Source organism: Pelodiscus sinensis, chromosome 4, assembly GCF_049634645.1.
Source record: "Pelodiscus sinensis isolate JC-2024 chromosome 4, ASM4963464v1, whole genome shotgun sequence".
NCBI classification, from domain to species: Eukaryota; Metazoa; Chordata; order Testudines; family Trionychidae; genus Pelodiscus; species Pelodiscus sinensis.
Window position 1 is genome coordinate 59461643 of NC_134714.1, and position 26048 is coordinate 59487690.

At 42.4% G+C, this 26048-nt stretch overlaps 1 protein-coding gene across 20 annotated transcripts in view; it reads left to right on the forward strand.

The window, feature by feature from the left end:
- The window catches only part of RYR3 (ryanodine receptor 3), a 527532-nt gene that overhangs the window by 402482 nt on the left and 99002 nt on the right, over window positions 1-26048 (forward strand). For all 20 annotated transcript variants that reach the window (XM_025189447.2, XM_075927046.1, XM_075927052.1 and 17 more), the window contains 5 exons: window positions 9411-9649; window positions 10827-10908; window positions 19182-19312; window positions 21238-21558; window positions 23221-23461. In XM_025189447.2, coding sequence (XP_025045232.1) covers window positions 9411-9649; window positions 10827-10908; window positions 19182-19312; window positions 21238-21558; window positions 23221-23461 — 1014 coding nt within the window. The remainder of the gene's footprint in view (window positions 1-9410; window positions 9650-10826; window positions 10909-19181; window positions 19313-21237; window positions 21559-23220; window positions 23462-26048) is intronic.

Here is a 26048-nt window from a genome sequence, read left to right on the forward strand (position 1 = left end):
GGAGGCGAAGGCGCCCCGCACCGGAGGGGTCGGGCTGTCCCGGCCGTACTACACGCCGCCAGGGGGGTTGCTTCCGGGAGTGGGGCGCGGGGCACTGCCAGGGCATGAATGCTCCCAGCCACCCGGGCGCCCCACTGATTGACGCTTTGCTGTGTCTCTCTCCGCAGGTGGTCAAGGCCATCAACCGGGTGCTGCTCCGCAGGGTGGTCCGCCTCGCCGACCCGGACGCCGTCATCCGGGGATTCGGCGCCCTCGGCTTCCCCAACTGCGGGGGGGCCATCGACGGGACGCACATCCCCATCCGTGCCCCGGAACACCAGGCGTCCCGGTACGTGAACCGCAAGGGGTACTTCTCCGTCATCCTGCAGGCCGTGTGTGACCACCGGGGACAGTTCACGGACATAAATGTGGGCTGGTCCGGCAAAGCACACGACGCACGGGTGTACCGGAACTCCTCCGTGTGCCAGCGGCTGCAGGACGGGACCTTCTTCCCCGACCGCCACATCAGGGTCGGGGACGTGGACATGCCCGTCTGCCTGGTGGGGGATGCCGCCTACCCACTGCAGCCCTGGCTCATGAAGCCCTACACGGGGCACCTCAATCCCTCCCGCCAGGCCTTCAATAACAGGCTGAGCAGGGCCCGCATCGTGGTGGAGGGGGCCTTCGGGCGACTGAAAGCCCGCTTTCGATGCCTCCTCACCCGTCTGGACCTGGCCGAGCACAACATCCCTCCCGTGGTGGCGGCATGTTGTGTGCTCCACAATTTGTGTGAGCGGAAGGGGGAGGCTTTCCTGCCAGCCTGGATGGCTGAGGCTGACCGCATGGCTGGACACTACGGTCAGCCCCGCACCGCCGCCGTCCGGGAAGCCCAGCGGGGGGCCATCCGGATCCGGGAAGCCCTGCGGGAGAGCTTCCAGGTGGAGGAGGAGGACTGACCTCTCCCTGCATGCCCCACCGGGGCCTTCTTCCACCCTACCCCCCCCCTTCCCCTTTCCCCTCCCTATCTACTGTACAATAAAGACACCTGTTTTTCAAACAAAAACGTCTGTTTATTTCAGAGAACTGGGGTGGGGGAGGGAGGAATGAAGGTGGGAGAAGGGAGGGGGAAACCTGGGACGAGGGAGCTGGAAGGGGAGGGGAGGGAAGGGAGGAAGGGAAAGGAAAGCTCAGGGGTGGGAGTCTGGGTGCCTCTCCCGTCTCGCCACACTGCGGGTCCGGGGGCGTCGGTGGGGAATGGTTGTGGAGGGGGGGGCAGAGAGGACAGGGGGTGTGGAGGAAGCAGGAGCGGAAGCAGGAGCGGAAGCAGGAGGAGCAGGAGGAGCAGGGGGAGCAAGAGGGGGAGCAAGAGGGGGAGCAGGGGGAGCAAGAGGGGGAGCAAGAGGGGGATCAGGGGGAGGAGGAAATGGAAAGCGGTCCAGCAGGCTCTGGAGGTGGCCTCGCAGGGCACGTCCCTGCTCCTCCAGGGCCTCCAGACTCCTCTGGCGCAGCCTGAGGTCCTCCTGGACCCAGTGGTCCTGGAGACGGAGCTGTCGGTCCAGGAACCGGAGATGCCGCCTCTGGTAGTCCTCCTGGTTCCTGGCTGTCCTGCTTGCCCGGGCGCGGGCGGCTGCTGCAGGCGGGGTGGTGCGCCCTGCAGGCCCCGGTGCTGCAGCTGTGGTGCAAGAAGACCAGCGGTCAATTACCCCAGGGGCCCAGATGTGTGAAACCCAGCTCCCCTCTGCAAGGCCAGGGCCCCTGCAGGATCCCCAGCTGCTGCTCCGTGGTGGGCAAGGCCCAGGCGCACGGTCCCGGGGCTCCCTCTCGCCCCAGCCCCCCGTACACATAAGGGGAACACGAGGGTACTCACAGGTGGACGCCTCCCCGGCCTCTGATGATGCAGGCGAGCGGCTCTGTGGGGTGCCTCGGGGGTCCCGGGTCCTGGGAAGGCTGGCGGCAGGCTCCTGGCTCTCAGAGCCCTCTTCCTCCTCCTCGGTGTCCAGGAGCGGTCCCTCTGCCCCGGGGTCAATCACGTCCCGGGGGGCAGGGACGGCATGAGGCCCCAGGATGCGGTCCAGGGCATGGAAGTGGGGGCAGGCCTCCGGGTCAGCCCCTGGCAGGCAGGCCCGGGAGTAGGACTGCCGCAAGTCTTTAATCTTGCAGCGCACCTGCTCCCGGCTGCGCTGGTGGCCCCTGGCGGCCAGGCTGGCAGCCATGCGGCCATAGACGGCCGCGTTCCGGTGGCTAGTGCGGAGATCGTGGACATTTGAGGCTTCCCCCCAAACCTCGATGAGGTCCACGATCTCCGCACTTGACCAGGCGGGCGCCCGCCTTTTGCGCCCCCGGGCAGGCTCCCGGGAGCCGCCAGGCTGGTCGTGGGGAGCAGTGGAGGGCTGGGAGCCCTCGGATGGCTGGCTCATTGTGTGGCAGGTGCAGGCTGTGCAGGCACGGGTGCTTGCAGCCTTGCAACTGGCACAAAGTGAGTAGCCAGCCCGTGGCCCTTTAAGGGCTCCGGGGCCGGGAGGGGGGCAATAGAGTTTCCCTGGTGTTGGCCAGAGTGGCCACCAGGGAAACCTGGGAAGCCTTAGCCTCCCACTAGTTCGAACTAAAGGGCTACACAGCCCTTAGTTCGAACTAGCTAGTTCGAACTAGGCGTTAGTCCTCGTAAAATGAGGTTTACCTAGTTCGAACTAAGCGCTCCGTTAGTTCGAATTAAGTTCGAACTAACGGAGCGCTAGTGTAGCGCATAGGAAAGTTAGTTCGAACTAACGTCCGTTAGTTCGAACTAACTTTCTAGTGTAGACATACCCTCAGAGAATTTACTTAGAAATACAAGTGGTGTCATCTGCAAAATTCCTCTCACAAAAATGGAGGCAAGTTTAGACTAGACTGAAAAATATGGAGTTAGTGGTTCATTGGATAACATCTGAAGCTGTCTATTAACATAGTAAAGTACATATTAAAATGTTACTCAATCTGACATCCTCTGATCGTAAATCATTTTATTTTAATGACATTTATAATGTATAATAAAATACAATGAAAACCACTCAAGGACGTATTAATGAGTAACTGAGTAATATATGCAAATAAATGTATTATTGTCAGTTAGGATCTTCCTACAGTTATTGCTATTGTTTTTTTTTTTTTTTTTTTTTTTTTTAAGAAATCCACTGCTCCTAATTATATGTCACCCCTAAGGTCATCTTCATGCTCTCTAGATCTTCAGGTGTTGCTATTCCAACCAAACAATCAACTTGTTAATATGCTTCAATCTATTATTTCTTTTATAGATTTTAATATATAGTTAATCAGCATCCTGTCATACTGCTAGAGGAACACTGTGGTTCTGGAGATGTCACTTTTTGGATGAGGGATAAAACCAAGGAGTTTGCGTAATCTTCTTTTAGTGATGGTTCCTACGGGTGTGCCAGTCAAGATACACATGCTCCTCATGCTTCTGAGAGTGGACTACTTTTGCTAGCAGTGTCCATTGATCTGCACCTACACATCTTCGCTCCATGTACACAAAACTGAGAACAAAAGGAGCAGTGCACATCAACCACATCTCTTTCTACCACCCTGTTGTCTGAGATGGAACCTCTTCAGTGTTTTTGCCGTTATTTGAAATTCTTGTTCTAACATTGGTCATAGTTGTAGGTAGTTTTAAAATCTGTTTGAGATAATTTCTAATTAGAATAATTTAGCAGATATTCAGAGCTTGCACTCTTCCTTCCATCTGGGCACTGCCCTGCCTGGGATGCTTGGTTTTTTCAGGATCCCAGGATTCAAAGGTTTTTCCAGTCAGCAACTTCTATAACACATGCCTCTTTTCTTTCAGTGAGCTCATATCCCCTTCAATTTCAAGATCTGCTGATTCTTTCTTAGTCAAATCCATCATGTTCATGAATCATACAATCATAGAATACTAGAACAGGAAGGGACCTCTAATATGCGGTGCCACTAATATGCATGGACGGCCAACTATCCCTTCAGTTCCTTCCCTGCTGCCGCCAGCATCATTCGGAACCGCAGTTGCTCTCCAGCTTTTCAAAATATTCACAGTTCATTTCATTGTTAGTGTAGTTTAGCGTAGTTTGTTATTGTGTTTTCAGTTAATAGTTAAAACAGTCAGTGTTATTACAAAATATATATTTTTTCTCTCTTTTATTGTTAAGACAATTTTTTATTTTTGTCGTGGCAATTTGTTTTCCTGGCTAGGAAACCTGGTTCCCCAGGCTTCAAACGTCTGTCTTGCAGGCTCTCAATCCCCATTTCCGATGGGCACTGTCAGTGGGTCGGGTGCCTGGGGCAGGCACACATCACAGCCCAGTACCAGCACTGCAGACCATTAATGGCATGGATGCAAAAGGCCAGGGAGTTAAAATTGAAGATTCTCTCCCTGGAGAACACCATGAGGCTGGCGTCGGACCCAGAGCACTCCTCTCCACCTCAGCAGCCCTCCCCAGTGGTTGTGGCTGAGAAGGCTGCTCTGGATCTGGCATCAGGGACTCATCCTCTAATCAGTCCAGGAAGAGATCCCATTCCTCAAGTAAGGGTTCAAAAAAATGGAGCCAAACACCCAAAATATTCCCTGCACCAACCTCATCTAGGGCACCGCACAGGGAGGTACTGGAACCATCTGGCATCAATGGTTCCTAAGGACCCAAGGACCTCACAAAGGTGGCTACCAAGGCATTGGAGAAACCTAAATCAAAATTGGCGCCGCCAGCACTGTCTGACTCAGCCTCGATACTGACGAAGGCAAGGACTAAGTTGGTGTCTTTGGACACACCCTTGGCACTGAAGAAACGTAGGTCACAATTTGGAACTTTCAGCACCTATGTTGCCCCCAGCACCGAGGAAGCACAAGCATCTGGCACCGACAGCCATGCAGTCGGCACCATTGGCACCACAAGTAGGGACAGTACTGCCCTCTACACTGCCTTCGGCACCAATGACTCTGGCACCAGAACCTTTCAGAATAGCAGAGGAGCTTAGAGTTACATCTGTACCAACTACAGGCAGTCCCCGAGTTACGCGGATCTGACTTACATCGGATCTGCAGTTACGAACAGGGTTCTTCTCGCCCCGGAGAACGGGAGCGGTGGGACGCCTAGATGCGCCGCGGTCCCACCGCCCGTGTCCTACGGGGTGAGAAAAGCTGCTCCGCGTCTCCCTGGTCTGCTGGGGGGAAACCCCCCCAGCAGACCAGGGAGACGCAGAGCAAAGCCGCGGAGCACGCGGACAGCGGGACAGCCCAGATGCGCCGCGGCTGTCCCGCTGCCGGCGTCCTCCGAGGCTTTGCTCCCCGTCTCCCTGGTCTGCAGTTTTCAAGCATCTAAAAGGGTGTTACAAGGAGGAATGGGAAAAATTGTTCTCCTTGGCCTCTGATTATAGAACAAGAAGTAATTGGTTTAAACTTGAAGCAAGGGAGGTTTAGGTTGGACATTAGGAAAAACTTCCTAACTGTCAGGATGGTTAAACACTGGAGTAAATTGCCTACGGAATCTCCATCACTGGAGATATTTAAGAGCAGGTTGGGAAGATATCTATCAGGGATGATCCAGATGGTCTTTGGTCCTGCCTGAGGGTAGGGAAGAGAGGGTTATTCACCTTGTGCAGTAACGGAGATTCTTAGAGATGGTTGTTCCGTAGGTATATGCTTCACCTTAGCTGTTAGGGCACTGTTGCGCACCTAGTTAGACATTTTTGGTAGCAGTACCTTTTGGTAGGCTGCACATGCACAGCAGACAGCATGCACGTGCTGCTACTACACATGCGCAGCCAACTGTCCCTTCAGTTCCTTCTCTGCACTGGAAGGAGAACAAGAATATCTGAAGCAGAAGTAAGAAAGAGCGTGGTAGAGCACCCACAGGGACAACCATCTTGAAGAATATCTGTTACTGAACAAGGTGAGTAACTCTCTCTCTCTCTCTCTCTTCTTTGAGGATTGTCCCTGTAGGTGCTCCACCTTAGGTGACAGTGTGCATAGGCATGCTTTTTATCCCTATTTCACCCACAAAAAGACTGATTGCAGATAACTCCCTATCAAGATGGGGAGACCAACTCAGCAAACACACTGAGCAGGGTTCCTGGACCACCAAGAATCCCAGTTGCACATAATTTTCAGGGAGCTGCATTCAATATACGAACCCTGAAAATGATTGTTTATTTGAACCTTGCCCATTCAAGTAATTTTATACAACATGACAATATGTTATTATATCAGCAGAACAGGGAGAACAAGGACCACCTTCCTTTGCATAGGAATAATCAGTGTCTGGAACTGTTGCATTTGTCGCCAGGTCACCATCTCTGTGCACTTTCCAGGATTGCACAACATGTTGACAACCAGACTCAAAAGATATGTCTCCAGAGACCCTGATTAGGAACTAAATTCGTGGTCTAGATCAACTTTCAGCAGTGGAGAGTCCCATCATGGGATCTCTTTGCATCTCAAGAGAATGAGAAATGCCTGATGTACTGCTGCAGAGTAGCTTGAGGCCACAATCCCAGGGGAAATGCATTTCTAGCTCAATGATCAGAACAGCAAACTGCTCATTCCCACCCATCCTCTTTTACCACAAGTTCTAAGGAAAATCAAGCAAGATAGAGCATCAGGGATGTTGATTGCTCTATGGTGTTCCAGGCAATTCTGGTTCCAGAGCATTCTCCAGATGTCCTTCTGTCCATGAATCCATATTCAGCTATTATCAGAGCTCCTGTGAGAGGATAGAGGCAGAATCCAACATTCCAACCCAGAATCCCTCCATTTAACAATAAGGTATTTGGGTGAACAGTGGACTTATAAAAGTCATGCTTGCAGGTGTTACCACCACCTTTAGTAATAGTAGGAAAAATCTATAAGGAAATGCTATGCAACAAAATGGAAAAATATTCTGTCTGGTGCCAGCATCATCAGGTGCCCTCAAAATCTTCTGAGATCCCTACTATTGTGGATTATTTTCTCTCTGAAAAGGTCAAGGGTCACCATCAACTTCTTGAAAGTATGCTTGGAAGATTTTGATGCTTTCTAGCATCCAATAGAGTGACATTCAGTCCTGTCTTACAACAAGACTTCTGAATTGACCTTGTTGCTGAAACCTTCCTTGATATGAGACCTCAGTCCTATGTTATCAGCTTTGATGTATACCCTCATTTGAACCTTGAGACTCATGCTCATTCATGCATCATTCTATGGAAGTTGCATTTTTATTAGTCACTTCAGACAGAAGAAGCGAGCCATGGTCTCTTATGATGGACCTTCCCTATGCAGACTTCCATGTGAACAAGGTTTTCTTTAGGTTACACCACAAATTCAATACAAAAGAAATCTTTGAATTCAATCTGAAGGAAATCATCCATTTATCTGTCTTCTAGCTGAAATCTTACCCCAAAAGAGAACTGGAATCTCCGTTCTCTAGTTATTCATAAAGCTTTAGCCTTCTACTTATAAAGGATGGAATTCTGAAAATTACCAAAGCTGTTTCCTTCATTTGCCATATAAATGAAAGAGGAAGGGCCTTATTTTGGGCTATTGGCAATGGAAAGTTATGTGGAGAGGTGGTCAATCCACACCACTCCTTATGCTCTCGGATTGGAGTGCAAGGAAAGGGCCATAAGCCGCAAGCCAATGGACTGCTAGTAAAAAATTATCTGGTCTCCCGTGCATACTGTATATGCACAACTCAAATAGAATACAGGTAGGGGGCACACATTTTGAAGAACTCCAGTTACTTCAAGATAAGTAACTCTTCTGTTGCCTTGTTGTCCTTACCAAATCCAAACCCATGCGATTGCATTCTATTGATCTATGTTTACTGAATGGCTTTATTGAATACAACAGGGGTGGGCAAATACTATCCTGTGGGTCAGATCCAGTTCCCCAGAGTTAGCTCCTGGCGGGCCATTGCCACTATATTTATCTGCGTCTCCATAGGTATGGCTAATTGCAGCTCCTATTGGCCATGGATTGCCCACAGCTCCCATTGGCTAGAAACGGTGATCTGTGGGAGCTGCAACTGACCATACCTGTGGAGGCTCAGGTAAATATATCAGCAGAGGCCCACCAGACACTAACCTTGGTGAAACAGTGATGTTTTATTGCCCACCCCTGGAGTACAGTCTTATCTTACATTGATCGTAGTATTCTTGTTCAGTTTGAAACTGGGATTTTATTGCATGGTAGAAGAGCCTGAACTTTGTGGTGCATACATCTTTCTTACCTCAAAAACGTATTGTGAAGCTTAATTAATTAAGTATTCTGGATCAAGAAATAAAAGCACTATTGAAATTCAGGATGTTATTAATAACAACAAAAACTGCCATTTATAAAACTGGAATATATATGGGAATTTTCAGAAACTTTATTAAAGTTTGATTTAAAGTAAAACACATTTTTGCATATTAGTAGCAAGTAGTTAAATAAGATTCCCAAGTTAGCCACTAACCTGCTGTGTTACTTCACCTAATGACCAGAGCAAGGGCTCCTGTGATTGGCCCTCACTATGGATATCACTATACAGGATAGTTGAGCAAGAAGTTGAAGATATGCCCAAAGGGATTGGAAAAGTGGGAATAGGACAGGTGTCTTGCATCTTGTACCTGTTGTATACTTAAGGATTTTTTCCAACACCAGCTGACGAAAGACCTGATGAGGCATGATCAGAAAGCGTTCTGTTACATTTGAAGTGGGATCATGGATCTTGGGATTTAAATGTTTAGGAAGGGGCTGGTGAAAACGTTTGCATATGATGCTTTGTGCCTTATTGTTGTCTCAGTCACTCTATACACATCATGTTCCTTCTATTTCTTCTCCTTCATCAACTGAGTTTAAATATCATTAGGCTTATACAAGTACACACATCCTGGAGAATTTTTAAAAGTTCTAGGTCTTTTTGGGGATATACACTTAAGCCAGGTCTAATTAGACCTGGAAGGTTGGCTTAAGATATTCAACTCCAGCTACATAAAATTTGTAGCTGTGGTTGGCTTAACTTTAAGACGAGCTGGGTGCCATCCCCACAGCAGGAGGCTGATGGGAGCAAATGCTCCCATTGGCTCACCTCACTCCTTGCTGAGAGGATAACAGGTAGCAGCTGGAGCTGCCGTCAGTGGTTGATTTATGGGTATTAACTAGCCCCGCTAAATTGAATGCCAGACGGTCAACCTCCGGTGAGTCAGGTGAAGACATGCCCTCAGTTGTATTTTAACTGTAAACAAAAAAGTACCTAGGACAACAATATCTCATTTAATTGGCCTTTTTAGTTTACAATTCAAAACTCCACTGATACATATCTTTGCAACTTCAAAGTCTGATTTCAGATAGAAATAAACTAAACAACAAGTAAATATATCTCTATTTATAAAAATATGTTGACAGCTGATGTGAAATTTAATTCAGGGTTTTTTTTTTTCAAATTATTTTGTAGAACCGTCATGAAATCCGGCTCAGAGTTGGTTAAAGCTGGATTACGTGCATTCTTTGAAAATGCAGCTGAAGATCTGGAAAAGACTTTAGAAAATCTTAAACTTGGGAAATTTACCCATTCAAGAACACAAATTAAAGGTGTCTCACAGAACATTAACTATACTACCGTGGCATTGTTACCTATATTGACCTCAATTTTTGAACATATTGCACAGCATCAGTTTGGTGTTGATTTACTCCGTAAGTCTTTTCATTTTTGTCAGTTATTTTCAAAGGTTTGCTCTGTTGTAATAACATAAAGGCTTTTAATACTGAATGCATGAATTCATTGAACTAAAGTCTGTGTTCAGACCTTGGTGTATTGCCAGTGTTAAGACTGAAATTAACTCAATTTAATTTTTGTTTAAAATTTTTTGACTTCGTTAGAGATAGATTGCTATAAATCTGGAATAATTGAGAACAGATCAGTTAATTCCAAAATTATTTTAAGCTTCTGGAAATATATGTTTTGTTTAAAAGGGCAAATTGCTTTTTTAAATCTTCATTCCCTATGTAAAAATAAGAGATTTTAAGTGATGAAAGCATAGTTATTTATTCATAATACCTCTCCAAACAACTGAGATTAATTTAAAATTCCCCTTTAACTTTGTCTTATCTAGTGTGGGTGGATAATACAAATATAATTTCCTTAAAATGAAAATAAGATATTGCAGAAACTTCTTTTGCATACTTTTATTTTGTTGGAGTAAAATGAGCAAGAAGTTGATATGTCCAAAATTCTGTAGTAAAAGAAGAATGCACTGTTTTCATCTTACACTTGAGAGAGTATCCTATGAAATGAATTCTTGCTTAGTTTGAAATATTAACAATTAAAATATCATGAATAAGAAATACTGATTTTCAGACGTTTTTAAAATGCTGATGGCAAGGAGAAGTAAACAATTCCATTCACTCTAAGTATTTCACCTGAGGTTTAGCAATATGTCCATCTGTACGCCACATTTCTTTTATGCATTTGTATTGATTGTGACGAAGAGGTAAAGGAGATAGAGAGTAAAGGTCTGATATCAGTGGAAAGATTCTCACTGAGTCCAATATGCTTTGGATCGGGCCTTTACAGATAACATATGTGTCGACTGCTTTGGTTTAACTGGGAAATTAATCCTTTAAAATTTGATTATTTGAGAATGTTAAGATATATTGGTAAATTTAAGAGTGAATAATAGTCTGCAGAGTTGTGAGAGTTACATAAATCCTTGGATAGTTACCAGATAAACCAATAAATTAATTAAATTAAATTGCAGTTAGTATTCAGTTAGATTGTAATACATGGAAAAAATATTGTTTTCTATTTTACAAGAGTAGCTTTTCAGTGAGTTTATAATAACAATATGCCAATTGTCTTTTTTTCTTTCAGTTGGTGATGTGCAAGTTTCATGTTACAGAATTCTTTGTAGTCTGTATTCCCTTGGGACCGGAAAGAACATCTATGTTGAAAGGTATTGAATAAAAGTGGTTAATGAAACTAGAGATATTATTGCTTGCTGTCCATCTATCAAGAGAGAGCTATTTCAAAATAATGACTTAAGGCCAGATTTTTAAAGATATTTAGGCATTGCTGTGCTCAGCACTGAAATGCCTAGCTGAATCTAAATACAATAGACAGTCAGTTGGATTTTGGCTCCTAAATACCCAACTCGCTTTTGAAAATGATATTTAGCCTCCTAAATTAGTTGGATGTTGTAGCACTAAGAATAGCTATGCCTAAATGCCTTTAAAAATCTGGACTTTAATTCACTAAAAAAAGATAAGTGATATCAGTACAAATAATCATAGCCATTCTTACCCACACACAGAATACACAGTTGCATAGAAAGCCCAAAAATATGGGGCACCACTGAGTCTTAGGGTACATCTACACAGCAGCGTTATTTCAGAATAACTGACATTATTCCAAAATAACAAAGAGAGTGTCTGCACAGCACTCAGGTCAGACACTGGGTTCTCAAAGTACAAACAACGCTACACAGGTATCTATCAAACACAAGCAGTTTATTTCCTGACAGCTATCAGCTGTGCCCCTTAATTAAAAGAACAACATGATAGGAAAAGTGGCATTTCTTACATCCCTTCGGCTAGCCGGAAACCCTGTTCGGCGGTGGATGAAGTGGGAGACTGTCTCAGGTTCCAAGGCACTGGTACCCAAAGCCTGTTGGTGAGGTCCAAATTGCTGTGTTATGGTGCAGCTTCAAATACTGTGTCTCTACCTCGTTTGTGGCAGTTTGGAAATATCTGGAGGTTACTCATTGCTTGTTACAGTATGGTTTAGCTGTACTACTTGTCCTTTGACTTTGTTTACATGATCAGTACATTTAGGTAAACAAGATTGTTATGTTCCTGCCCTTATCTACAATTCGTTCTTGCTACAAATGCATATGTTCCTAGAGGCTTGCTTCTGGCTCATCAGTAGTAGGGAAAAGGGGGAGGAATGCAGGCCTCCCCACCCCTATACTTCACACGTACAGAGTTCTTCCGCAATTGACCCCTATGCCATGTTCTGTGGCTCTGCTTCCTCCTGAGGGGATCTAGTTAACTTAAAAGTGAAAAATCCTGTCAGACCTATTGGAACATGAAACCTGTGAAAGAGCCATTCAAGTGGTAATGAAGCCATTTAGCAGACATTTGCCATCCCCAGGTATATCATGTCAGTTTCTGAATTTACTGTGTTTAAAATTTGTTTTACAATTATTTCATTAGTGTGTTGCTGAAGATTATAAAATCACATCTCTAAAAAATTGTCATCCTCCTCTTCCCCCCAACGCCGCCCCACCCCATCCGGCCTGCCATTGGGCATAGGATCACTAGTACTGCATAGGGCACCATAAATCCTAAAGACAGCCCTGTAAATAATGGAATGTTTGGAATGATAATGGAAAATGTAAGATGACATTTATGAAAATAAATGTATTAGTATGATAGTTCACTTTTGTATTATTTCTGTATTTAACTATTTCTATGGAAACAGAAACATTGGTGTATCTGATCAGACTAGTAGCCCATCTGGTTCAGCATCCTTTTTATGACTGCAGCCGGAACCAGATGCTTCAGAGATGCTGCCAGAAATCCTGTTGTAATTATATGATATAGAAAATTTCTTCTTACACAGCTAAGTGAGGGAGGATTATACTTTATTTGATTCTTCCTAATCAATCTCTGGTCCTGATGGCTTGTTAATTTTTGTAAGTTTGTTCCTCCAACTCCAAATCTGACTCTTTATTCTCTGAAAATTAATTCTCTTACATCTTTATTCCCTGGCACTAATATTTCCAGTTAGTTCTCTCCCCATTCATAGATGCCGACTTACTCAGATCCCAGGGGTACTTGACCCCCAGGACCCATCCCCCACTCCACCCCTTCCTTTGAGCCTTACCCTTTTCTGGCCCTACTGTGCCTCCACCCCATCTCTTCACATTCCTGCTTCACCCCCCCCTATCCTATTACACTCTCTCCCCATTACACTACCTCCACTTCTTCTCCCTCCCTAGCACCTTTTGTATTCTTCTGAGCAGCTGATTTGTGGTGGGCAGAAGGTACTCGGAGGATGGGAGAGATGCAGATCCATGGGCTGCCAGTGGGGGGATGAGCACCCATTATTTTTCCTTGTTCCAGCCCCATAGCACCAATGGCATTGGCACCTATGCCCCATCATCCTTTGTTGAAAGAAATAATTTGCTCTCTATGGTTGCTCCTTTTACATCTTAATAGTCCATTGAACCCATAGATTCTCAGATTTAGTGGTTCTTAAATATTGAAATAATTTTTATTATATACTTGGCTATTTGCTCTTAAAATTTCTTGTTAGTTCTTCTGATTTCTATTTTTTGTTTTACCTGCATTGTTTGTACTCCCTTGCATTGGCTTTATTTTAATTGGATTTCCATTTATGAAAAGTAAGGCTGTTTGGTTTGAATAATCTTTTGTGTCTTGTAACTTAATGCATGCCTTCTCACGCTATCATATGATATCATTAAAGGAGCTTCCAGGCTAAGGATACTATTTTCCTTACTTTTGCCTTTAGATTATTTTTACTAAATTTCTCATTTTTGTAAATGGACTCAATTTTTCCTACTTGGGTGAGATAAAAAAAATTAAGATTTCACATCTGTATAAAGACGTTAAAGTAACATACTAAATTTTCAGTATTTATATATGATTTTATTTCAATTTTCCTTTTTAAATTAAAAAAAAATCTTCACTATGAAAAATGATTGGGATTCTAATTTTGAATCTTACAAAACCCTTTTTATTCTGAAATGTTCTGGGGTTTCTGTTTCTGATATTGGTTCATAATATTATTTATCAGAAAAAGGATATAAACAGAAATACACATCTTTAATATGGGGATTTTATGTGTATTCTATTTCTACCTTTTACATTTCTTTCCTGCCAATAAAACGACTAAGTTTTTACTATGCGATAAAGTGACCTTATGTTAAAATTGTCCTGCATTTTTTTCTTTCATTTTTATTCATGTATATATAATATTGTATAATCAGGAAAAAGCCTCTCTCCAGAAAATATTGATGACAAGAACAAATACAGAAATTGCAGAGAAATAGGTTATTATGGGCAGTGAATTCACTTGACAATAGGGATGTTTACATGTACTCTGTGATAAATCAATCAATAAAAAGTAGAGAACATTTGAAAAGAAGAAAGGTAGGTTGATCTTATGTAACCCCTTATATGAGCGTTACTAAAGTCATTCTCTGGAGAGGATGAATCACTAGTAAGCTTCTAAGGAGAATAGTCTCTTATATACAGTGTTATATAAAATACTCAGACCAACATAAATATTTTTAATGTTTTCCAGTTATATAAGATCATTTTATTGCCAATTGTTTACACAATAATTATTACAAAAATGTCACCATCTTGCACTGAGAAATAGAACAGATAAATCAGGGATATAGATTTGCATAACTTCATTCTTAAATGGAACTTGAATCCAAATATTACAATCTGTTGGTGGGCACTTGAAGAGCAGGTGGTAAGTCAAAATCCCAGATAGTAAGTCACAAGTATAGCAAAGCTGTAGTTGTATTAGACTCACCAGACTTAGTTTTATTGGTAATGCTATAGTTCAGTAATATTAAGCAATGCATATACTGGTTCTACCATCGTTGCATGTATTTTTTAAAAGGTAACTCATCCTACACCATTTCCCTTTAGGTTCCATGCAACTAAAATCTTCCACTGATCATTTTCACTATTATCTCTCATTTAATAAGATGAGTGGTGAAGCAACAAGAGACTATGTTGTAGGTTACTACTTTTGTCTTTTCAGAATTCAGCACTTCCCTAGTTCAGGAAGGCAAATACAGTGTGCAGTATATAAAGCTGCCTTTCTACAATAGGCTTTAGTATTTTTGTAGAGTCTCAGAATAAGACTCTACAAAAATAGATAAACATTGTGTTGTGAAGCTTTGTTTTGCAGTCTTTGGCTATGTCTACATTCACGGCTTCTTGCACGAGAAATATGCAAATGAGGCTAAGCATGGAATATCGCCAAGCCTCATTTGCATATCTAACGAGCTGCCATTTTGCAGAAGAGGCTCTTGCACCAAAAGGAGCTGTCTACACTGCTCCTTACTGCGCAACAAAAACCCTCTTGCGCAATGCCATTATTCCTCGGCTGTGGGCTCTCAACCTGGAGGGCACAAGCAGATCCAAGCAGTTTTCCTTTTCTTTTATGGCTAGATGGGAGGTGCAGGCTACTAATTTAAAAAAAAAAACTCTTGTAACATGCAGTCCATAATACAGACCATTCAGGAAGTGTAATTCCCTTCTCTTAGGGCACGTCTGCACAGCAGGGCTAAAACCAAAATAATCTATGCATCTTGAGCTAAGTCAATTGCTTAGCTTAAGTTGAAATAGCTTATTTTGGCTTTTAGAGCTGTCTACACAGCAGGAAGTCTAAGAGTGAGCATTCCTCCTCCGACTTCCCTTACTCCTTGTAAAATGAGGGATACAGGAGTCAGAGTAAGAAGTCCTCCAGCTCTACATTATTTTGACATTGTCGAAATAACTGCTAGTAGTGTAGACATATTTTGGAATAATGTCAATTATTCTGAAATAATGCTGCTATGTAGACATAGCCTTAGAGATGTGATTTCTTGAAACACAATAGAAATGATTATCTGGAAAGTTGCTGGCCTGCTGCTAAAGCTTTTTTTTTTCCTCAGTCCTTGCCCATATTGGCCCTTTAACTGTAAATTGATTGGAAATTAAATCTATGTATATTTGTAGTCCACCCAACTGAGTGTCAGAGAGTATCTTTTAATATTTATGGATATTGGATTTTATGAGGCAATTTGTCCTAATGTCATATGTTGAAACAATGTTTCTCATTTGCAGAGTGTGTAATCACTAAGGGTGTGTCTAGACTACATGCCTCCTTCGACGGAGGCATGTAGATTAGCCAGATCGGAAGAGGGAAATGAAGCCGCGATTAAAATAATCGCGGCTTCATTTAAATTTAAATGGCTGCCCCGATCTGCCGATCAGCTGTTTGTCGGCAGATCGGGGGAGTCTGGACGCGATGCCCCGACAAAGAAGCCTTTCTTCATCGACACAGGTAAGCCTCGTGAAACCAGGCTTACCTGTGTCGATGAAGAAAGGCTTCTTTGTCGGGGCATCGCGTCCAGACTCCCCCGATCTGCCGACAAACAGCTGATCGGCAGATCGGGGCAGCCATTTAAATTTAAATGAAGCCGCGATTATTTTAATCGCGGCTTCATTTCCCTCTTCCGATCTGGCTAATCTACATGCCTCCGTCGAAGGAGGCATGTAGTCTAGACACACCCCAAGTTTTCAAAAATATTATTTCACTATTAATCTGAACATTCTGCACCCATTGATTATGATAAAATACCTTTTTAGATCTTTGCTGCTAGTAGAACTGGCAGAGAACAAATGTCTTTAAGATAAACATACTGAAGTAACAACAAATAAACAAGTATATAAAATCTGTTGAAAATTGGAAATGACTGAGTGATATAGAAAATTTTATAACTTCATTGTGAGGCTGATTTGGTTTCTTAGAGTGTCACTGATGTAGAATACATGGCAGGTGCCTTGTGCCTCTCTGCCCCCTTCTTTGTCACCCTCCAGCAAAAGTCACAAACTCTGAAGTGAATTTAGCCCTGGGTATCTAAATTGCAGTCTAAAAATCTGTACAAAGGGATATTTGCATGTATGGTTAGCAGAACTGTGCACACAAGTCCCTAGTTATGCACAGAAACATGGGGTTTGTACATGGAGTAGGTACATGCTCATGTTAGATACACACGTTTTTATCTAAATTTGCTGATGATAGTTGAACACTAAGGATCAGATTTACAAAGTAGCCTGTCCCTCACTTGTATTTGTGCACACACATGTGGTTTTCATTGCCTATGTAAATGCTGTCATTTGTGTGCACAGTTTATGGTCCATCTGTAGTTGGAAGCTGAATCTCTAAAATGTGATGACTAACTACATAGACTTCTGATGCTATATTGGCATTATCTCCATGCATCAGAAGCATGGGTGGCCCGTGACCCAGCCTCCAGGTGAGGCTAGCCCTGGTCCCACCTGGTATGCTCAAGGCTCCATCCTTTCCCCTCCCTTCTCTCCCTTTCCTTCTTGCTCCCTGCTGCACAGGAGCTCAAAGCATCCTCCCTGTGGTTCACAGCTCCAGCACCAAACAGCCAGTGATGAGACCTGAACCCTGGTGCACATTAGCCTCACCACCCAGAGCCCCTTGATGGCCTGGCCACAGTCCTGGCCACAGCTTTGGTGCTGTGGGTGGCTAGATAGTGCAGTCTCTGCACCCCCAACCCCAGTGTTTGGACAGCTGGTTAGCATGGTTGCCATGCCCTCAGATTCAGGACTCCAGGCCATCCCAGAACATTGAGTAGGCAGCGCGACTGAACACCATCTACCCTGGTGGGCTCCAAATCAATGTGGGGAGGCAAATCCACTCCCTACCTACAACATCTGCCACCTGTGATCAGAAGAGCAAAGACAGCATAAGCATGCAAGAGAGCACTATCACCTCATTTATATTCAAAAGGAATGTTTCATATTTTGTGATCAGACCTATTACAAGCCCCATTCTCTCTATGCTCTGTGCAAAGAGCCCTGAGTCTCTGACTGGGCAGGACTGATTAATCACCTGTAAAGCTGTGTTGCCGCACATCTTAGAGGGAATACTGATTACAGCTTCATTTTGATTGTGGATGGCTTCCAGAAAAGATCATTTTTCCACCTTTAAGCTTATTTTCATATGTCTCTCTTAGGGTATGTCTACACTGCAAGTGTTATTTAGTCCGCATCTACAAAATAATAATTCCGCAGCTGTGAAATAATTTAGTCCACGTCTACACAGCAGGCAGTTATTTTGAAATAGTATCAAAATACTGTTACGTTGGAGGACGTCTTACTCCAACTCCTGTTACCCTCATTGTATGAGGAATAAGGGAAGTCGGAGGAAGAGTGCTCTATTTCAGAAGTTGAAGTTGTTGATAGACTTTCACTTGCTTGATGTGACAGAGTTCCAGAATTCTTTGTACTGGATGATCCTAATTTATTGTAATACAAGATAGAAATAATTTCTTTAGCAAGTCTTCAGAAAGTCTTGCAGCTAGCCCAATGTGCTGCCATATGGGTGGAAAATGTGAGGATATCTCTCTTCTGGACATGTAAGGCTGTATGGTTACATTCCTGGGCATAGAATTCTCTTGATAGGTCAGTGTAATTCATATTAATATTGGCTTATTCTTTAGTGTTCCTGAAGTTAGTCTCTTTCTCGTATATACTAAGAGGAAAATATGTATCTAAATATTTTGAGGAAGGTCATTTTATGGCACACTTGAAGTAGCTAATAATAAACCTCAGCTGCAAGAGTGTGCTGTGGGCATATCTCTTTGGTGGGGAAAGAAGATGAGGCAGCAGAAATCAAATTAAATAAAGGAAACGGCAGCAAAAAGCCATAGATGCTGGTAAAATGTTCTATAACTCTGGTCCTTTTTCCCATTTATATGCTACAAACATGGAAGGCTTATTTTGTAATTTTGAAGCCTTTCATAATCTCTAGTGGACAACAATGGACCTTACTACTCATACAAATATCTACTTAACAAGAGCCAGGTACTGGCACATTTTGTTAACAGTGCTTCATTTTATTGTGTCCACTATCTGCAAGTGTGATCTTTACACATCAGCTTTATCAATTCTGCTTTCAATTGTAATTGCAAACTTTTCTTCTAAATGGATGTACTTCTGCTTAGCTGACTTATGAAATAATGTATCAGGAAGTGGTACAATTCAACAGATACCCTATGAATCACAATATTTGTCTGAAATCTTTCAAAATCCTTAGTTTGCAATCTGATTTAAGAAATAAAATTATAATAATCAAATATAATATCCTTGCTTCAGGATAATAAACTCTTCAAGAACGGTTTATTCTTATTTTAATATGAAATGCCATTTACACTGGGTTTTCATACTGCTGTATCTTCCTATTGAACTCACAGTGCATTATTATATGCTGTAGGTATGTTTATGTGAGAAACACACCATCTTCCCCAAAATAGCAAATAAATTCATAGTTTGATAAAATGGTAAACAAAATTGGAATAAAAATTGATAATTCTGTATAACGTGTGCTGAAATTTTAAGAAAGTGTTTTCCTTTGAAATCACATTAATTACCTATTTCTTTATAGGCAGCGTCCAGCACTTGGTGAGTGCTTAGCATCCCTTGCTGCAGCTATTCCAGTTGCATTCCTTGAACCTTCTCTGAACTGTTACAACCCACTCTCTGTCTTCAACACAAAAACTGCCAGAGAGCGAGCCAGTAAGTACTGTACTTCAGAATATAAAAAGCCATTTGCTGCACTTCAGATAGTGGGAAGAAATCTAAACAATGAGAAAAATAAAAGTGTGGTTAAGTAAATAACTCTCCTGCTTTTGCATTGCTTACTGTTTGTGTCCTTGCTAAACTGTGGTTGAAGCTGGGTGGACATAGTTTCCCTTATCGTGTTTTTCTGAATATTGTTTTGAATTCTTTTTGATAAAACTGTATTTTGTTGTACTCAGGGGTTGGTCTAAGAGCATATTTGCACTACAAAATTTGAGGAGGGACACAATTGTCTGACCCGGTTCAATGCATCCAAGGCATAATGGGTTTTGGAGGGAAGGAGGTGAGGATGAAGTTTTGCCTGTGAAAACAGAAAACAAAATATTTATGTCTAGGATTAAGGAATCATTCTGTGGACTTCATCAGTATTATTGTTCCGTGTAGTTAAAGAATTTGTAATGGACATTGACCCCCAACCATGTGGATTCCCAGTCCCACTAGGTTGACAGAATGGGATTAGTTTGACTTCATTTATAGGGTCCCATTATCCCTGAAAGCATAGCTGGCCCTTATGGCATGCTTTGACTCTCTTTACCTCAGTCAATTATATTTGCTGTCTGCCAAAATAAATCAGTCAAATCTAGACTGTACCCAAACAAAAATCCCTCAGTTTCCTATTGCTCTTTCTCCTCTTCAGACCACAACCTTTCCAAAGCAAACAAACCTATCATGGATGCAACTGACAGCAGTGGTTCCCAAACTTTTTGGCATCACACCCCCTTTTTGATTTTTGAAAAACCCTCATGCCCGCCTCCTCCCCCCAAAAATAGCAGCAAAACTTGTTGAGGAAAAAATAAACCAAAACACTGACAGGGGCAGCAAAACTTGATGGTGGGGGGAGGCTGGATCGCCTCGCACCCCTCCCCCCGAATTTCTTCACACCCCCCCCCCCAGGGGGCATGCCCCCCAGTTTGGGAACCCATGGTCTACAGCTTCCCTACCTGACAGCTGTAACAACAGTAACAGTGGTGACAGGCCAGTTGTTCTAGCATATTTGGCAATGAAATAGGCTGCATAGTCAGTTGGTGAATAGGATGTTAAAGAGGGCAGATCTCTGATTAATATATGGAGGTGGAACAGGAAATACAAAGTTCCCCAATCGAGCCTCTCTTTAGAGTCCAGACCAGGGTTGGGCAGAAATAGTATGAGGAGAGGGGTAAGATTTACTGTGACAATCCTATGCAGATCATGTTTCAAAGCCACAAACTAATTTTTCTTTCACTGGTTATATTCAGCTGTTGCTGTTCCATTCAAGTTTCTGCCTGAAATGTAATTGCCTAACCTTGTCTTTTTGTGGGAGTGTGGCAGCAAGGTCTAGTGAAGAAGATTGAATCTGGGAACTAATAGCAAGTTAGTTCTAATCTCAGCTGTGATACTGGATCACTGGGCATATCACTTAACCTCTCTGCCTTTTCTTTCCCAACTGTAAAATAGGGATAATATTATTATAATTCACAGGAGTGTTTGTGTATAGTTATTATTTCTCCAGCACTTTGAATATATAACATGGTAGATCAGCAATATGGACTAAATCTTCAGTCCTTTTGCTTCTAGCCCATATAGCTGGGCTGGGCAGCAGCTAGCTCTGTGAAGGTAGGAATCCTCCCTTATAGCTTGTAGAGAGCTCCACCGCCACCACATAGCTACTTATCTACCTCAGTAAAGTCTGGCATTTGGGAGGGTCCTTTCCGACCCTCAAATCCTGTCTCAGCTATGCACAGCAGAAGGGACAGAATTCAATCTTAAATTACTTATTTTAATTAACCCTTTATTCTTTGTTTTTAAACCATTTAGACCTTGAATACACATGTGCAAATACCCTTTTTAAGTATAACACTTTTGTTTTCTACCCCAATATGCAGTTTTAGGTATGCCAGATACAGTTCAAGAGATGTGTACAGAAATCCCTCAGCTAGATGGATTAATGAAGGAAATTAATGATTTAGCAGAGTCTGGAGCCAGGTACACTGAAATGCCCCATGTGATTGAGGTTATTTTACCCATGCTATGCAACTATTTGTCCTACTGGTGGGAAAAAGGATCTGAGAATATACCTAAAAGTGCTGGATCTTGCTGCACAATGGTAACCTCTGAGCAACTCAGCATCATTCTGGGAAACATTCTGAAAATCATCAACAACAACCTGGGAATAGATGAAGCATCTTGGATGAAGAGAATTGCAGGTAGTTATACTAACTATGATTTTTAAAAGATTAATTACATCTATTTGCTTTCACCATAGGAATACAATAAAACTCCAATAGTCCGGCATCCAATAGTCCAGCACTCCTGATAGTCCAGCATCAAAATGGCAAGAGCCTAGTGAGTGAGCTTTGGCAAAAAAATGAGTCACAAGGTAACAGCGGCAGCAGCTGAACTGAACAAAAAGGGTAAAAAAGGCTTAAAAAACTAAAACATTACAGTATACTGTATACAGTATGTACAATAAAAAGGGTTAAAAACACTTTATATACAGTATATAATGTATACAGTATATATATAACCAGCTTATAGTACCTCCTGATAGTCCGGCATATTTGATAATCCGGGACCACCCAGGTCCCATAGGTTCCGGATTATCAGAAGTCTACTGTAGTAGTATTTAATTTAATACCATTTACTGTTACATGATCATACATAATAGTTAATAATGGGAAGAAATTCAGAATATAATTACAACTAGGAGGAAGCAGTTTTGATCTTTCAAAAGGTTTTTTATGTATATGTAGTGCCATCAATAATGAGCCCAGTGCAACACACATATATAGGAGTATATTGTCCATGAATCAAATTCCTTATAGCATAGCTAGGCAAAAACACAGAAAGTATTCAGGAAATGGCCATAAAATAAATATGCTGTGAAGAATCCAATTAGATGTCTAAGTTCCAGATGACCATGCCACATCAAGGTGCCCTAATTGACCATCTCAGTAGAAATGCCACATTTTGAATAGCTAGTAAGACTGACCTTACAGAAAAGTCACAAAGAATTTAGTATGTATTAATCTATTACTCTAAAACTTACAGAATTTAAAAGATAATGTTATTCCTTCTTCAGGATTTTTTAATCATTTTATAGAATGCAGGGATATAATTTTCCATTAGGTGATTCAGAAAGTCTACAAAAAGGTTATAATTTTTATTACATTTTATAGAAATTTTCCTTTCAACTCTGGGGGCACCTCCTTTCAAGCAGCTCTGTGGGTAACACTTTCTCACAAATCATGAGAAACTCCTTTGAAATCAGTAAAACTTTACCAACTGATTGCAAAACCCAGTGTTCACAGGATCTGAGTGTATATTCAACGAAGAAGGAAGTATTTTGCAGTGTTTACAGCCTGGTCTCTGGGAGCCTACAGAGAGACCTGCATTGTGTCTTAAGCAAGTTTATCTTCTCTGTCTCTTTGTTTCCCATCTGTGAAAGTGATGAAAATAACAATAACACTTAGCACTTCTGTAGCTTTTTCATGTTCAGATTGCTTTGCAGATGCTATCAAATTGAACTTCACAATATTTCTGAGAAGGGAGAGTATTTGTATTGTCATTCCTGTTTTACAGAAATTGATATTTTGATGGAGTAAAAGAGGTCCCATTTACTCAAGGCCACAATTGGATTAACTAACAAATCTAGGATTATAATTCATACATTCCAGATTCCCAATTATAAGATATCATCACAATTGCATCTCTGTATATAACAGCTACCTTTCACAGTTCTTGTGATGCTTTGTTAGCAGGTATAATATATTCCGAGATCATTGCATGACAAGGCATTATAGAAATAAAAAGCATTAGCATTTACAAGAATAAAACAATCAGGAATTATTTTTTCCCCCAATGTATAGTTTTTGCTCAGCCTATTATCAGCAAAGCAAGACCTGATCTGTTGAAAACACACTTTATTCCAACCCTGGAGAAACTAAAGAAGAAAGCTATAAAGATAGTGATGGAGGAAGAACAACTGAAAGCGGACAGTAAAAGTGATACCCAAGAAGCAGAGCTACTCATTCTAGATGAATTTGCAGTTCTTTGCCGAGACCTCTACGCTTTCTACCCAATGCTGATACGTTATGTAGACAACAACAGGTAAGAAAGTGTAGTAATAATTCAACAAATCAATTTACTTTGAATCTATGGTTCAAGAAGAAAGCTTATAAAGAGTACTATGAATTTACTGGAATGTTGATACATAAAGCTTTGAATATCATATGGGTCTTCAGTTGTTATCATGACATACCAGTACTTTAAAATTTCACCTATGTAAAAATCTATTTGCTTTATTTTGTCTCTGAATTTTAAATTGTTTTCTAGGACTATAACAGGAATAATAGACAATGGGAGTGTCATTTTTAGACTGTTCATGTCAGATGGAAAACAGCATCCCACAGTAGTTAAAGACAATGATGTATCAATCTCAGGGTATGTCTACACTACCCCGCTAGTTCGAACTAGCGGGGTAATGTATGCATACCGCACTTGCTAATGAAGCCCGGGATTTGAATTTCCCGGGCTTCATTAGCATAAGCGGGGAGCCGCCATTTTTAAATCCCCGCTGCTTCGAACCCCGTGTAGCGCGGCTACACGGGGCTCGAACTAGGTAGTTCGGACTAGGGTCCTATTCCGAACTACCGGTACTCCTCTTCAGCTTTTCCTCTTCAGCTTCCCAGCTGCCCCTCACTCCCTGCCCCCACACCCCAGGCCTGCCCACGCGAACTCATGAGGCAGTCATGCAGTCAAATTGGTGTAGTGGGACTGCAGGCAGGGAGTGCTGTGAGAGGAAATCCGCAAAAACCCCATCCCGCAGCCCTGCCACCCTGACCTTGGCAGCAGGAGGCAGCAGGTGGAATTAGCAGGAGCCTGCCCCTCTTCATCTCTGGGACGGACTTCATTCCTCCTCTTGTGCAAAGAAAAAACAAAACAGAAAAGCCCATGTCAAGATCCTGATATCTCTGGACCCCTCAGGAACAGTGGCGGCTCCACTGGCATTCCAGGGCTGTGGCTCTGTGCTCTGCGGTGATTCCAGCCACACACTTCACACGGGGACTCCCTCACATTCTGGCTCCATAGCTGTCATACTCTCTTGGGACAAATATCCTCTCTCTTGCTTCTTTCCCCACCCCAGTGGGCTGCAGCAAGGGCCCATGGCTCTCATCCCTGCTTGTGAGCTCCCCTCCCGGCTGGAGCTTCCTGCCTCCACTCCCCCAAACTCCTTCATTTCCCACCAGAGCAGGGACAAGATTAGTTGATGGGGGTGATGCCTATTGACACTTATTATGTGATGATGTCATTCTGTCACCTGGCAAGAACATTCTGTCGTCCAGCAGGAAAACCTTATTTATATAAGGTTATATATATATATATATATATATATATATATATATATATATATATATATATATATATATATATATATAAAAGAGAGAGAGAGACAGAGATTATTGTAATTGGAAAATCAAGCACCCAGAAGTTTACACTTGCCAATATTAAGGTAGCCTATGCAAGTTTAATTTAATCCCTTTTGCATATGTATTCTTAGGCTTACATGATCACATATTATATTTTTCATAGGTCCATGACTCACTCAGTGCACAAGATGGATGGTGTTCACATGAAGAGAAACGTTTCAATGTTTTGTTTTTTCTTCATTATTCAGTGTATGGCACTGCTAATTTACCGTACACTATTCAAGATCTGTTCCAAAGATAATTGACTCTCATCATAATAATTTCTAAGTGCTTCACAAGTATTCACAACACAAGTATTCCCTGTGAGGAGAGGGAATAACCTTATCCCCATTTATTCTCTTGGAGGTTTGCATAGATTAAGGTAAAGAGTTTCCACTCGTTTTGGGTGCCTGAATTGAGTGACTTAGGGAACTGGTTTTTCAGAACTGTTTGGCATTATATAGCATATACTAGTTGCAACTGTGAGTGCGCAGCAATTCTATAAATCAGATTCCACAGTCTCAAGTCAGGTACCCAGAAAATGAGGAACATGCACTTAACAGTTTGGCTTAAGTGATTGCCTCGCATTACATGCAAAGACTTTGGTAGAAGCAGGGACAGAATGCAGTTCTCCAGAGCAGCATTTAGCTACTTTTACCATAAGACTGTGACTTTTTTGTTTCTGGAATCCCAAGCTTCATTCACCACACACTAGGGCTGGCTGGAAAGCAGCATTCCTCCTCTGCAAAAAGTTGTGATATTAAACAAAATCCAAAACAGAATGAAAGCAAAATATTTGAATTGTCCTGTGGGAATGCAAATAACTTTAGAAATGGTCAAAATGACATTTTGTTTTGACATGTATGTGTTCCCTGAGGTTCTCTAAGCTGCCAGGAGACTTGGGAGTTAGGCAGCTCAGGGACCCTGGAAGCTCTGGGAATCCCAGCTCTGAGGTAACAGTGCCTGGGCTCCTCTGGATTTATTAATATACACTACTGAGGAACAGGCAAAATGCCAGGCAAGTTTAGAAATCTGCTTGGTTTCCACTGGAATTTATTCTGAATTGTCATTTTCCTTCTAAGCATTTTAATGTTGATGAATCCACATTTTCTGATGAAAAAACATTCAATTAAAAAACAAATCTAGCCAACTGTATTACACACCGTCCAACTTCTGGAACAAATGGCACTTCACTACATAATCCTTATTCAACTCTAGAGCAGATATAT